The sequence below is a fragment of the Triturus cristatus genome, chromosome 4_1 (assembly GCF_964204655.1).
Source record: "Triturus cristatus chromosome 4_1, aTriCri1.1, whole genome shotgun sequence".
Lineage (NCBI taxonomy): Eukaryota > Metazoa > Chordata > Amphibia > Caudata > Salamandridae > Triturus > Triturus cristatus.
The window spans coordinates 564,908,845-564,923,860 of NC_140585.1; the positions used below are offsets into that span (position 1 = coordinate 564,908,845).

The following is a 15,016-nucleotide window of genomic DNA, read 5'->3' on the forward strand; positions in this document are numbered from 1 at the left end:
CATGTCACCCACACTAGTACATGATCTACCTTTCACATACACTGCACCCTGCCCAGGGGGGTACCTAGGGCCTTCCATAGGGGTGCCCAATGTATATATAAAGGGAAGGGTTAGGCCTGGCCAGTGTGGACACTGGTCAGGGCAGCATGGCAGTTAGCAACTGCACCCAGGCATCGTGGTGGCACGCCTCAGACACCATTTTAGGTAGGGGTGGGTGGTATTTGCGAAATTCACTTTCGCAAATTATCGCGAATATGTTAAAAATCTCCGCAAACACGCGGAAATATCGCGAAGATGCGGAAGTTTTTATCCTGCCCGTTCGCGGTATTTTCTGCGTGGTCGTGGCTCGCCAACTCACCCATGCGGTTGCTTGCGGGTGCGGCCATCTTGTTTTCACTTGTCTCGCAGTGCATGATCGCGAGAAGAAAGATGTGATTGCGCAACGCATGACGTTAGTGCGGGCGCGAACTGTTGCGAGACAGCGCAAATGGCTACCAACAATCCAACATCTCGTGGAGAACGCGATCGGATCGGGAAAACTTGTCGGCGAACGCGGGGATTCAGGTAAGGCGATCGCGCGCACGCGAGAATGTATTATTTTACAGCGCGAGCAAGAAACAAATTATCGCTAAGCTATGGAATGCGGAAATTTTGACATTTTCGCGCTTTCCGCGGAACGCGAAAATGCCAAATTATCGCAATTTCCGCGAACGTAACGGAATTTTGGCCCAGGCCTAATTTTAGGGCTACTCATGTGGGTGGCACAATCAGTGCTGCAGGCCCACTAGTAGCATTTGAATCACCAACCCTGGCACACTTCGTGCACTTTACTAGGGACTTCCTGGTAACACAAATATGCCAATCATGGATATCCAATTACAATAACAATTTACCTACGGAGGACTTGCACTTTGACACTGATCAGCAGTTGCAAAGTGCCCAAAGCATCTAAACCAGCAAAAACGAAATCTAGCACAGCGTCAAAAATACAGGAGGTAGAGGCAAAAAGTCAGGGGAAACCACGCCAAAGATGCCAGGTCTAACATTAACAGTTCCAGCCATTGACAAAATGGAACACCAGGGAGCAGCACGACTGCTAAGTGGAAAGCTACAAGCAAAAATTGATTAATTGGAGAAATCTGTGTTCCAGACTGCTGGATTAGAAAAGTGTTTTGACGTATGCAAAAAGAGTAATTTTGAGTAGAAATATAAGTGTTGAGGACGGATTAGTAGATGGTGCAATGGGAACTGTTATTGATTTTATTAATTTTCCTAATGGGGATGAGGTTGAATACCCCCTCCCAGTTTTAAATATTATGTTGGCCCCCAGGAGAGGTGATGGTCCACGGGGGGTCTGCGTGGACCCACTTTAATTGTTTTATTTTGCCCTGGAGAGGTGGTGTTCCTCAGGGTTCAAGGAGCCTAATGGATGGGGTTCTGTGCTGCGCCCCTCTGATATTTAAATAATACCCCAATGAGATGGTGGTCCCCAAGCAATTAAAGAGCCACAGGAGTGAGGCCGCATGTGTTAAATGGTAGCGGCAGTCGTAGTCGATAACCTTTCAAGTATTGCCCGGCGGTAATCGCCTCTTATACCATTCGATGCTAAACCAATAAAGAGGCAGGCGCCGGAGACTGGAAGGCAGGAAACAAAGTTATATTCCGTCGGAGTGGAACACATCAGATCAGACAGCGAAGTATCGTCACGAGGTGCTCTAACTGCATCTCTGAGGCCTGGCCTCTTATACACAGGTTTATGACTTTATTGCAGGTTTATCATACATGGCACATTCTTGAGATTGTCTTGATACATGAAAGAACATCCTCGGAATCCCCACTTCGAGCTCGTTCCCACACATATCTACAGTGGAAGTCCCCACCCCACCCACAGTAGGAGATGGCTATCACACAGCTGGACATTCCGCCAATTCCCGGGGGTGTGAGCGACCGGTCGGGTCTCAGGGGGTGGGGGGCCTTGATCTACTGTAATCCCTTTGATGTGGGGTATTTCCCTTACAGTAGGGGCAATAAACTGCATCCACAGGGCTAGGTGATGGCCTGGGATCGGTTCGGACAATGGGGCGCAGAGGAAGGGGGTTATCAAAGAGATGCATGACCATGTATGGGATGTCGGTCAGGCGTGGGATGTGATTCCATGGCAGGGTCGCGCAGAAGGAGAGGGTTTATGGCCCGTGTATGAGAGAGCGGGGGTGGCCGGCGCGCGGGGGAATGCTTGCAGCGCCAGGGGGACGCGCTGGCGATCGGCAATGAGCAGGGAGAGACCAGGGTGCCTAAAAATGGTTGCCGTGTGCTTTCCTGTGTGTCGCACTGGGGAGAGGCAAGATGGCGCAGATAATGTTCAGTTGTAAACTAAATTTCCACAGTCCTCCCTTTTAACATATCTCGCCAGCTTGCCTGGCCGACATTCACCTTCGTTAACCCTTTAGCTATAATACCGTAAATGTTTTTCATGCATTCCTTAAAAGTACAGAGTCTTTAGGACAGGCAGGAGCAATCTGACACAATTGTACATAGTTACATGTAGTTGATGAAATAGGGGAGGAGCTAGTGCATACAAAATGACATCAGCTGCGCCGCATGTCAGACCCAGAGATAGGAGGAGGGGAGCTTGTTTGAGCACAAACATGATACCGTAAAGCAAAAATGTTTCTGGCAAAACAAGGGATATTTCGTACATTACTTAAGGCCCAGACTTCGTGTGGATCAAAAATAGTCAGCATAGTCATGTGCACGGCTGGTGTTATACAAATGTCATTATACAAAGTTAGAGTTTCTTAACTTATCAGTGTACAGTTGGAAGTGACTGATGCAATATCATGAAAACTCGATTGGAAGATAGTCAATATAAAAAGGTGGTTGGGAGAGGAATTCAACTTAACATGAGTTACAGTCATGGAAGGGAGTTCTTCTTTCCAGTGTCCTATTATAATGAGCCATCACTGGTAAGCTCTTATTGTTCTTCTTCTTTTGTTGGCACTGTTGAGCACCGGCGGTGGAGCTAAGGTCCAGCTCAAATCCAAGTTTTCACGTAGCAGGGTGTGACCATTCGTTGTTCTCGGATCACAGTCCTGTTCCCTAACACATTTTATCATAGGTACCTTGTGACGGGGTACCCGCATTTTGTTCTTCTGTAGTTAAGTCAAATTCAAAATCCATATAAAAGAGAGAGAGAGAGGGGGTGGAGTGGGATCGGATCAAAAAGCGGACCAAGGAGAGCAGAATCTTTCAGCACTGGGCCCATCAATCGGGCCCGACGGGTTGGGACTTCAGGCACGCTGGTCAGCGAGCAGGGGGCCTCGAGATAGCCCTTCGTTCTATCGCTTATCATGCTGATAATGGTGCCTCGTCTCACGCCCTTTTTGCTTCGTTGCTTCCCCCTTGGTCGATGCCATAGATGTTCCATGGTCCGCAGCCAGGCTGTGCGTCACGTCCGACCCCTCTCTTCCGATGGCCTCAGGTTATCTTTGAATGAGTACAAGAAACAAAATCTTAGAGAGTTGGCAGGGAAGACATTTACACACTTCATCCTCTCTCCCAACCACCGGGTAGTTGGGGAAATGCTTTTATCGGTTGCTGTATGATTGATGTCTATTAACTCTTATGTCAGTGTGTGTTACTAATTTATTATCATTGCTGTGGTGCAGGTTTCTGTGGGTGTTCCTGTCCATCGTCTGGCCTGCTAGGTGTCGATTCCTGTGCCCTATAATCGTTGCAGGAAGCCTGACATCTGTCAACTTTCTGGTCTATCAAAAATTCGAACCGGCTTCTCCAGTAGAGACTCGTTCATCTTAACACAAGTTCTGTTAATACACATTTTCCTCCGAGGACTGCTAAGTTTATGAAAAAAGTGCGAGGTGCTACTGTCATGGGTTCACAGGTATCTATTTCGGGGAGGGACATAAGCTAAACATTTTTCTTGCTGGAGACAATAGGTAACCCTCATCAGCTTAGGCGATGTACCTTTAGAAAATAAAGTCATCAGCTGTTTTGTTCGGAATACTCTGGGACGGCTTAGTACAGAGCTGGGGTGATTCTGGGAGGACGGGGTGCTTGGACATTTTAGTTCGGAACAATTGGGCGGGGGCAGTTCTGGGCGGTGGAGATGGTGTTGTTAAAGTTCTAAAAACGAAAACCACTGACATATAGTCCCCGTGATGAGGGCCAAATTGGGAGACATCAGTCGTCTTACCTGTCCTTTCTTTCTCAGCCAATTAAGTTCAACATTTGCAGAAAGGAGAGGTAGTAACGTGGTACAGTCGTTTTTGTTTCTGTCAATTTGTTCGAACACCGCCGCGTTTGAGGCCAATTATACACATACTGAGGAGGTATGTGTCGTTAATTTATTCAAAAAGAAAGAGGGCAAGAAAGCCTTCAGCGAGGGAGGGAGAGAGAGTAAGAGAGAGAGAGAGAGAGAGAGAGAGAGAGAGAGAGAGAGAGAGAGAGAGAGAGAGAGTGAGAGAGAGAGAGAGAGACGTGCGCATCAAGTAGGCTATTTGGCATACGTACGACACAAAACGAGAGAGAGAGACATGTGTACGATAATAGGCTACTTGGTGTACACACAACATGGAGTAGCATGGGTCAGTTCTATGTAAGAAAACACAAGCGGGGGAAAGACATAAATTCGGTGATCACGTACACACAAATACCGGATAGGGCGTGACAGTACATACATCAAGTGCAGAAACTTAAGACGGAGACACAGGGCTACGTTGAGTATGGGGACCTCTCCTTTCCTGTCCTCTTTCCTATGCATGCTGCGTATTTTCAGTATTTTTGTAGTTTATCTTGGGGAAGGGGTGTCGGACCTTTTACTCCCCTCCCTTTGATCGATAGACAAGCACTTCAATCATACGAGGACGCTCTCTTCAAGCGACCCAAGCATGAAATGCATACACATTCATACCGTGTAATCGTAGCACACCCGCACAATCATACCATACAGTTTTTCATGTTCCCAATGGTGGTCTGCACTTTGCGCACTATCCCACAATGTTTGTCTATGTTTTTCCTATATTGAACACGGTGCGGTCCATGTCCACTCCATTCTTCAGTCGGAACTTCGTCGTGACCTATAGAGAGGGAAAAGAGAGGGGGGATGTGCAGTATTCAAAGTACATTAGCGCGCGTAGACACGAAAAAGTTCTACTTACCACGTACCAGGCTAGCCGCAGGGGCGGGTAATACCACAGACTTATTATTCTTTTCTTCCGAAACAAAGATGCTCTATTTCATTCATCTCCTAAATTCGGGTTCCCTGGTCGTATATGTATTTCTCAATCGGTCGTATATTATGGTGCAGGATACCATACCTTGCATTCGGCATATACCTTAAGCTATAGTCGACCATTTTCTGACAACTCTTGGAAAAAGACAGGTGTGACGGGTACAAATTCCGTTAATCAAAAAGATTCAGGCTAATGGGGGTCTGCATTATCTGTTTTCTATTGCTTGGGAGTAACAATCATTTATTAAAAAAAAAACCTTTACCAACCTAGATGATTTGTCATGACACTGATTCCGTCATTCCTTTAAGAAGCCCTTTATTTAAAACAATGTCAGTATACAAATACGGGCCTACAACCGTTCAGGCCGGCCACGGTGTGAGAGGCGTCTAGGCGCCATTTTGGGGCGAGGTCGGGTGGGTCCATTGTACAGTCTAAGTCTTTCCACTAACTAGCCGCCGGACCAGAATCCCCTTCGGTAGTTCGAGAACTTTTCGTCAGCGTCAGCTTGCGTCAGCATGGCGTCACCGCGGTCTTGTAGTGATGCCGTGGTCCGTCCTTGGGGCGGGACAGCAGGCGGGTTCTTCCGCTGTCGCCCTGAATCAGTCTTTCTTTTACGGCACCAAACAGAGGCAAGATGGCTGCCGCCCGGGGCAAGGACAAGTTAACGTGGAATAATCAAGCAAAATAGCGGCGATTGTCCCCACCGGAGGCCCACGGGAGTCGAATGTCAATGACTCCCGCAGAACCTGCAAAGCTGAGAGGGTGTTTTTCAAGGGGTGGGGCCCACGCCCGAGCAGACAAGCCTCCGAGTCCAGGGCTGTCTCACGGTGGGCTAGGCCTGGATCCGAAGAACCGACCGCCGGAGTCCAAAGGCAGCAGCAGCAGCAGCTCTTCGTTACAGCCACCGGGGTGGGTCCACCGATCACTCTGCTGCGGGGACCCACCTCTCGAATTAAACGCTAATGGCAATCTTAGTGGATCCGTGCCTGAGTGGCTACCCGGCAGGCAAGACTTGAATGGCTGTCCCGTTGCAGCCGGTCGGTGAGTGCAGGGGTGCCCACTCATCTGGACGGCGAGTGAAATGGCTGGGTGCAACTCAGCTGGCCGGTGAAAGAAACGGCGGGGTGCAACTCAGCTGGCCGGCGAGTGAAATGGCAGGGTGCAACTCAGCTGGCCGGCGAGTAAAATGGCAGGGTGCAACTCAGATGGCCGGCGAGTAAAATGGCTGGGGTGCCCTCATCTGCTGGCGAGCCTCCACCTGGGGAGGCGGGGGAGGCCCGTCCGCGTCGCTTCCCCCCTGCCAGGGCACCCTTCGCTGCCGGTCGAAGCAAAGAACGGGAAGACCAATACAACATGGTGGACTCCACCTTGGCGCTGCCAGGGCCTCGGCGCTGCATGTAGCCTCCGGCCTATTCGCACAATCATCCACCACTGATGTCGATGGATTTTTGCATGGCTTTTATAGCCCAAAGCCGACTAAAATGACTGCCCAAAACAGGCCAATGTTGCAACTTCGAGGAAGGAGAGGCGAGGACAGTGTCACGCGGACATAAATGCTTTGGGATGGAGGTTGCAGCAGACTGTCATGTAAATAGTTGTTTAAAACGTGTTTTAACTTGTTCACCCTGTCGGAATGTTGTTATACCTATAAGTTATTAAAATGTTTTAATCATACTACTTTGTTGGAGTGTTGTACATATTTGCAATCTAGCAACGAGCACAAGGATGTTACTGTGTAATCGGAAAATGGCATAGTCCAATTGTGCGTGATTCTAGTCCAGTTCGGTGACGTCGATGGTGGGTATCAGCAGGCTTCCGGTTGTGCGGGATTTTTGTCGTGTTTACTGGGCGGGGTGGGTGGTAGGGCAGACATGTTTAGGCAGCGAGAGCGACGGAGCCGAGCTACCTCGTGGCCGTCTTGACCGTGAGCTTGGCTCCTTCCCCTAGTTTCATAAATCCCACAAAAGGGCTATTTCCTATTGTTTCTTTAGTTTTGTAGGGTCAAAAAGGATCCCACCAGTGGCCACTGACTCTCGGGGTCCCCCTTTGTATATTTTATGCCATAGCTTGCTATAAGCTACGGCGACTAGTTCATACTTAGTGAACATGTCCTTATTAGGGGTGCCTTCCAGTGGAGCCGGATGGTTCACCTCTAATAAGCGGTCCGGGCAGAACCAACTACCAATCAGTGGGGAGAAGATAGGCATGACGGGTTACAACGGGGACAAAAGTCAGCACTACCTATCTTTTCACTGCTTGCAAAGACTAGACAGAATATCTCTATTCCTCGTTATTTGTAAGCAGAGAATACCTCCAAAGAACCAATATCGAACAACTAGTGTTCGGACAATCAATCAATCAATGGGGAGATAAAGATAGGCACGACGGGTTACAATGGGGACAAAAGTCTGCGTTACCTACCCTTCACTATTTGCAAAGACTAGACAGAATATTTCTATTCTACGTTATTTGCAAACAGAGAATATCTCAAAGAGCACTATTCTTCAAAAACAATCAATGTTCGGACAATCAATCAGTGGGGAGATAAAGATAGGCACGACGGGTTACAACGGGGACAAAAGTCTGCGTTACCTACCCTTCACTATCTGCAAAGGGAGAGAGAGAGAGTATTTCTACTCCTCCCCGTTTGTAGACAGCGAATATCTCAAAGAGAACAATCAATAAGCAATACTAGTATTTTTCAATCAATCAATCAATCGTTTCGCAATTTGTCGTGTTTCACGACCTTACCCGGACCGCGTGGACAGTTTCTCGTCTTCCGCCTCCAGCGCCCGATCGTCCTCTACTCTCCGTATTTGCCGCGGCACTCCTGATGGTTCCCAGTCAGGACCATAGATCACTCGAGAGAGGTCTGCTCGGAACCAGTGAAGTTCGGATGATCGGCTGCCAGACGAGGGTCTATCAGGCAGGAGCTCTCCCGATCGTTGCAGTCGTTCACTCTGTCGTCGGGATCTCTCCCACTGGATCCAGGTGTCGCTGATGGGCCCCACGCTTGGGACGCCAATTGTTAAATGGTAGCGGCAGTCGTAGTCGATAACCTTTCAAGTATTGCCCGGCGGTAATCGCCTCTTATACCATTTGATGCTAAACCAATAAAGAGGCAGGCGCCGGAGACTGGAAGGCAGGAAACAAAGTTTTATTCCGTCGGAGTGGAACACATCAGATCAGACAGCGAAGTATCGTCACGAGGTGCTCTAACTGCATCTCTGAGGCCTGGCCTCTTATACACAGGTTTATGACTTTATTGCAGGTTTATCATACATGGCACATTCTTGAGATTGTCTTGATACATGAAAGAACATCCTCGGAATCCCCACTTCGAGCTCGTTCCCACACATATCTACAGTGGAAGTCCCCACCCCACCCACAGTAGGAGATGGCTATCACACAGCTGGACATTCCGCCAATTCCCGGGGGTGTGTGCGACCGGTCGGGTCTCAGGGGGTGGGGGGCCTTGATCTACTGTAATCCCTTTGATGTGGGGTGTTTCCCTTACAGTAGGGGCAATAAACTGCATCCGCAGGGCTAGGTGATGGCCTGGGATCGGTTCGGACAATGGGGCGCAGAGGAAGGGGGTTATCAAAGAGATGCATGACCATGTATGGGATGTCGGTCAGGCGTGGGATGTGGTTCCATGGCAGGGTCGCGCAGAAGGAGAGGGTTTATGGCCTGTGTATGAGAGAGCGGGGGTGGCCGGCGCGCGGGGGAATGCTTGCAGCGCCAGGGGGACGCGCTGGCGATCGGCAGTGAGCAGGGAGAGACCAGGGTGCCTAAAAATGGTTGCCGTGTGCTTTCCTGTGTGTCGCGCTGGGGAGAGGCAAGATGGCGCAGATAATGTTCAGTTGTAAACTAAATTTCCACACATGCACCTCCTCCTTTTCTTTTTTATACCCCCGGCACCTGAGGGCTATACAGTAAACAAGTACAGGAGTCCATGCTTTTTTAATATTTTGCCACATATGTGCAACTCTGTTGTGAAATTGCTGCTAATGTTTTCTTATAATGCTTTTTTCCCCTGGTGGTGTCCCTAAGTGACCCTAGGATCAAAACTAGTGGGTCAGGGTATTCCTACTGTGCCCCCTTTTCTTTTTTTTTAATTCTTTTTTGGGACTCGGCTGAAGGCCAGTCCCAAGATGGCTTTGAACACTTCCTGGTTGAAGTGTTAGCAGCCAATTAGATCTCTGCACGAGATCAGGAGTGTTCGCAGAGGATTTGCATCCCTAGATATACAAATTTGGATTTCTTTTAATAACTCTAAAACTACTGAACAGATTTGCACCAAAAAAAACAAAAAGCATTCTTTCTGGCTCAAGAGATAGCTTTCTGCGAAATTTGGTGTAACTTTGTCCAGTGGTTTGGGCTGTAGTCGTGTCTAAAATTCTTATCGGAATTATCATGGGAAACGTACTTTTTTTGAATCCCCCTTTTTTCTCGGACCCAGCTTGACGGATCACCCTGAAACTTGCAATGCACAACTAGAATCACTGGAGCACTTTTCTTGGAAAATTTTGGGACTGTTCATCAAACCGCAGCAAAGAGATTGGCAGGTCAACAAACACTGTCCCTATGGATGCTAGGTCCTAACTATAACTATCTATAACTACCTACTGGTAGTATATTATCTACTAGCAGTCGCCAGTAGGTAGTTATAGTTAGGGCCATGTTTCCATAGAAAAAGCGTGCTTTGACTTGTCTATATCTTTGGCGCAGCTTGGCAAATCTTCACTAGATTTTCCACAAAAAGTGTCATAGTCAGTCTTGTTGTGCATGGAATGTTTTGAGGTGATCTTTCAAGTGGGGGTGTCAAAAGTGTTATTTCCCATAGGACCTTTACACGCGACTACAGCCCGAACTGCTGAATAGAATTACCTCAAATTTGGCAGAAAGTTAGGTTTTGGTTCGCAGACTAGCCTTTTTGTTATTTCGTGTGAATCTGTTCAGTAGATGTTGAGAAATTTAAAAGTGACTAGTTAGTGATATCTGAGGCCGTAAATATTTTGCAATGATTTCATGATTAATTATGAATGCATGCACCAACAGGAATGTCTGTTTGGCTGGCCACAACCTGTAGAGAAAGATGAACGCGCCATTTTATAGACCGGGGAATGATTTGTTTGGCTGAAAATTCCAGACAATTCAGGAAATTCCAGACAAAGCTGACATAGGGGGTTAGGGTAAAAGTACTCTAACCCCATATTTGATAAATGGGGGTGTTAATGACACAAGTTATGTGTCGAATATTGATTTGTTTTTGCCACATGTGAGATTCGTGAATACGCTGTGAACATCAGCGTGGCCCCAGTGTAACGTCGCGATGACATCGTGACGTCTTCATAAAAATTGGTGAGAAAAATAAAACAAAATAAATATATACACACCTACTGTCAGTTTTACTAAGACGCTGACTCACTCACTGACAGATACTCACATTTGCAGTGACAGACCCAGTCAGAGACTCATACAGCCACTCAAAGTCCCAGTCCAACACTAATGCAACCACTCACACACTCACTCATTCACTCACTCACCGACCCGCTCAGAGAATCATGCACCCATTCACTGACACATTCAGTCACACACCCACTCACAGACCCACTCAGAGACTTATGCAACCAGTCAAAGATACACTCAGACGCTCACACACCCAGTCACAGATCCACTTGGACACTGAAGCACCCACTCAGAGACGCATGCACCCACTCACAGACCCACTCAAGAACTCATGTATTCCCTCATTTACCCACTGATTATTTTTTTCCAGTTTTATACAGCACAAACTAAACCCGAAGGAATTGGTGAGCTTTACATGAACACCAGTTGCTTTTAATAAGGGCATTTTTCAACGCGGGCAGTCACAGTAGGTCACTACCATTCATGTTGAGAAACCTGCCATTTGCGTTGCCTGTGGTGCCGTTTATGCTGATTTAACAGTGCAGGAGAAACTCCCGGAGCTAAAAATCAGCAAGAGAGCAGCGCAACTTACTTACTGCACTCTGATGCTTGCTGAACTCCTCGGAGGGCAGCAGAGTTTTTTCAGCACTTTGCAGAGTTCCACGTATCAGAACTCTGCGAAGTCCGCAACGCGCTTATATTTATAATGCTTCAATTATCGTTTTGAAATCACGATTATTTAACCACGTCACATGTGCCACTTCATGTGCCTACCGCGCGTTCAACTAATTGCCTTGGATCTACGGACACCTTTCATGCGTGTCTATTATTTAATAGTAGTACTCTTACAATGAGTTTTGACATGGAATTAAGTGCCAAACCATATTCTAGAACGAAACTCGCACAAGTGAGCACACCGAGTACCAAAAGTCGTCAAACACATAAAATTCAGTATCAATCTGATTGTATGTGAAGTTCTATTTACACGAATAGGCTTCTCCTTCCCACAAAGAACAAATCATAATAGATCTAAATGAAAATATTAATCAAACCAGCATGCTTGCTATAACACTCTATTTTCTGTTTAGAGACAGGAGAGGCAGAGTTGTCGCTGTGTCTGCCATAAAAAGACCTTTTAAGTCAAACAAGTGACCGGCTCCTGTCATAAGAACACGATTGTTTCCTCTAGATGTCGCTGCAGGCATTCAAAAATTATTCAGCAAGCTTAAGGCGTCCAATGGAGTAGAAAGTCCAATGGAGTAGAAAGTATAAGAAAAGTTTTAAATAAGGTTTGATGATGAAGGAGTTAGTTTAATGGTGGCTTAAACTGAATCAGCACATACATTCTGTAAGATATTCATTCGATAAACTAATTGTCTCAGCATGTCATGTGATAGTTTATTTTCAATTAAGAAACTTTCACGCAGATTGAAATCGAACTGCAGTTACCAAATGTATATCTAAGAAACAAAGACACTTACTGTGAGTACATCACCAATGTCCTGGTCTCTGGCATCCACAGAATAGAAAGGGAGGAGCATGGGATAATTCTCATCAATGGATTTAAGAGCTGTGAAAAAAAATAATATTACATTTTTTGAGCTCAACCTAAACAACGGTGTGTTGAGATGTTCATTAGTTACTTGTATATCAATTATAGATTAGTATTTGAAACATATCAATGCAAATATATATATATGTTTATCAGTAAAATAGTGATTCTAAAACCAATTAAAACAGTAAATTTGTCCCTCTGTATTTCTTCATGCTTTCGTGGGTTTATAGGTTTCTGTAGTGCAATACTGCAAAGAAAAATCTCTATAAGCTTTAAAGGTGCAGTAAGGAGACAGTAGTGCATTTCCATATTTATTTGTGGTTTGAGAAGTGCACACAAGTTACTTTGTACATTGGAGCACTTTCAGAACTAAACAGTATGTCCAAGTGCCCTTTCACCCGTGAGCCGCCCACCCAACACCCAAGATTCTCCCTCCTCTCAAAGAGCACTTTTGGGCACTGAAGGTGAAGGCGGAGCCCCATAATTCTCCGCAGTGGCCTCGCCTGTCTTCCATCTTGTGACAGGATTTCTGTCTGCAGGAACAGCACCTGTCCGTGGTGCCGTCTGTACCTCCCATCCTGCAAGTGTCGCTGACTGCCATTGAACCTGCCATTGACTGCCATTGAACCTGAGGTATGCATTTTTAAATTTAAAAAAAGTATATTCTTCTAATATTTTTACATGTTTCACTTTAGCCCAATAGATTATACTTGTACTGAATGATCTGTATTAGAATTGATAGTGAACCACAACCCCTTGTGTCCTGACAATGATATTGTTAGTGAATAAAAAGGCAAGTCAGAAGTCTAGTACCTCCTGTAGAAGCCTGGTATGGCAGGAACAACGTGGTCTATTGAACCATTAACCTCAAGTGTGATGCTCATGGATAAGGAGGTACAATGAAGAAAGGTAATTGCCCAAGGTCACCCAATTTGGTGAAGCTAGGATTGAAGCCAGGTTTCCCAATAATTTTTTTCAGTTACTAGATTATTTTGAGCCAGGTCTGGTGGCTCAGAGGACTAATGGAGCTGGGTCTGGTGGCTCAGTGGACTAATGCATCCATTACAGGGACTTGTGTTTGACCTCATGGTCACACGTTCAAATCCCGGCGGGTCCACTCAGCCTTTCTTTTATCTGAGATCGATAAAATAAGTACCACTGAGTTGGGTAACAATAAACATCTTTATTCAGTACCAAGATGCCTCCGGGTGACCGTGTGCTTTACAAATACACATGTTAAGAATTGCCTTCTGCCAAGACAACAATTTTATTAGTGACCCAAGAGGGCAAGACAGTTTAATTGTGCTTCCTATCTTTCACCTTTATTGTCGATATAGAAAGAGCAACATTCAAAGTATTAAACAATATGACAAACGCATTTTCGTTTAGTGTGATTTTAACTGAATTATTTCAAGGTGTTCTCAAATGTGATGATCATGGAAAAGGAGCCACAGTGAAGAAAGGTAAGTGCCGAAAGTCACACAGTTTGGTCAAGCTGAAACGGCGGGATTTGAACTAGGTACTTTGGTCCTTGTACTTAGTTTTCACCCTGGTGCCCTGAAAAGCCTCTGACTGGCCTTTGCAAATGTGTGTAGCCTCCAGATCAGACTTCATCCCATTCCATTGCTAGGACCTGAGCTCCACTTTAGGCAGTTCAATGACCCTGGTGGTAGTGGATGGTCTAAAGGAGAGAGAAAGCATATGGTGGGTACACGACAATGCAACAATACTCCAGTCAGAGAGACCCAGTGATTTGGGGAGTTTTACTTGTAATTGAAAGACGTGGCAGTCTCAGCAGTTTGGTATTTCACACAGGAACATTCATCTACCGTAAGGTGAGATCAGTGTCAAATGTTTCACTATTATGGATAACCTGCAGCTTCAGCAAGTAATTGTGGCCAGTGGAAGGAGATCTCTTTCCTCTTATCGTTTTCCAAATATATTTCCTTTTTGGCTCTTTTAAGCACATGAAGTTCTCCTTTATATAACAGTAACATATTTGAGGCACTGTTTCTATTTACCAGTGTCAGATTGATTTGACTGTGTTTGGGGGCGTATTTATAAGCGCAGATAGGGATGCCTAATTATTTACTTGTTATAGATTAGATTTAGATGTTGGAAAAGCACGGTGAACATTATGGGCCTTGTTAGACCTGGTACCATTGGCGTGAGTCTACCTTCCATATTTTGCTGTTGTCTCCTCTGTTTTAGATATGTTTTGCTAATTTTAGATGCTTTGGGCACTGTGCCACTGCTATTCAGTGCTACAGTGCAAGTGCTCCCTATGTTAAATTGTTGTAATGAATTAGTGAGTCCATGATTGGCTTATTTGATTTACTTGTCAGACCCTAGTACAGTGCACCATGTGTGCCCAGGGCTTGTAAATCAAATGCTGTTGGTGGGCTTGCAGCACCCACTTACCAGTCCCTAAACCTTCCCTTTTCTACATGTTAGCCACCCCTAAGGTAGGCCCAAGGGCATGGTGCATTGTATGTAAAAGGTAGGACATGCCCTGATGCGTGTGGCATGTCCTGATAGTGCATTACAGCCATTTTCGTTTTTCACTATTGCAAGGCTAACTGTCCCCATAGGCCAGAATGGGCAGTTTGATTATAACATCTCATAATCCTAAATTTACCAAGGAACATAGTAGAACAACGAATTTTGTATGCCTGAACTCAGATTGATAAAATACATCTTTTAGTAGACTTGGTTTTAACATACTGGTGCCGATTCCGATCCTGGAGAAACCGGGTACGAACCGTCGGACGGAGGGTTTTCTCCGTCCGACTCGTACCCG

The 15,016-nt window shown here is 46.0% G+C and overlaps 1 protein-coding gene across 1 annotated transcript in view; it reads right to left on the bottom strand.

Moving 5' to 3' along the window:
* The window catches only part of LOC146855235 (cadherin-related family member 4-like), a 767,858-nt gene that overhangs the window by 614,286 nt on the left and 138,556 nt on the right, over positions 1 to 15,016 (bottom strand). The window contains exon 4 of the mRNA XM_085650585.1: positions 12,143 to 12,231. Within this exon, the coding sequence (XP_085506711.1) occupies positions 12,143 to 12,231 (89 nt within the window). The remainder of the gene's footprint in view (positions 1 to 12,142; positions 12,232 to 15,016) is intronic.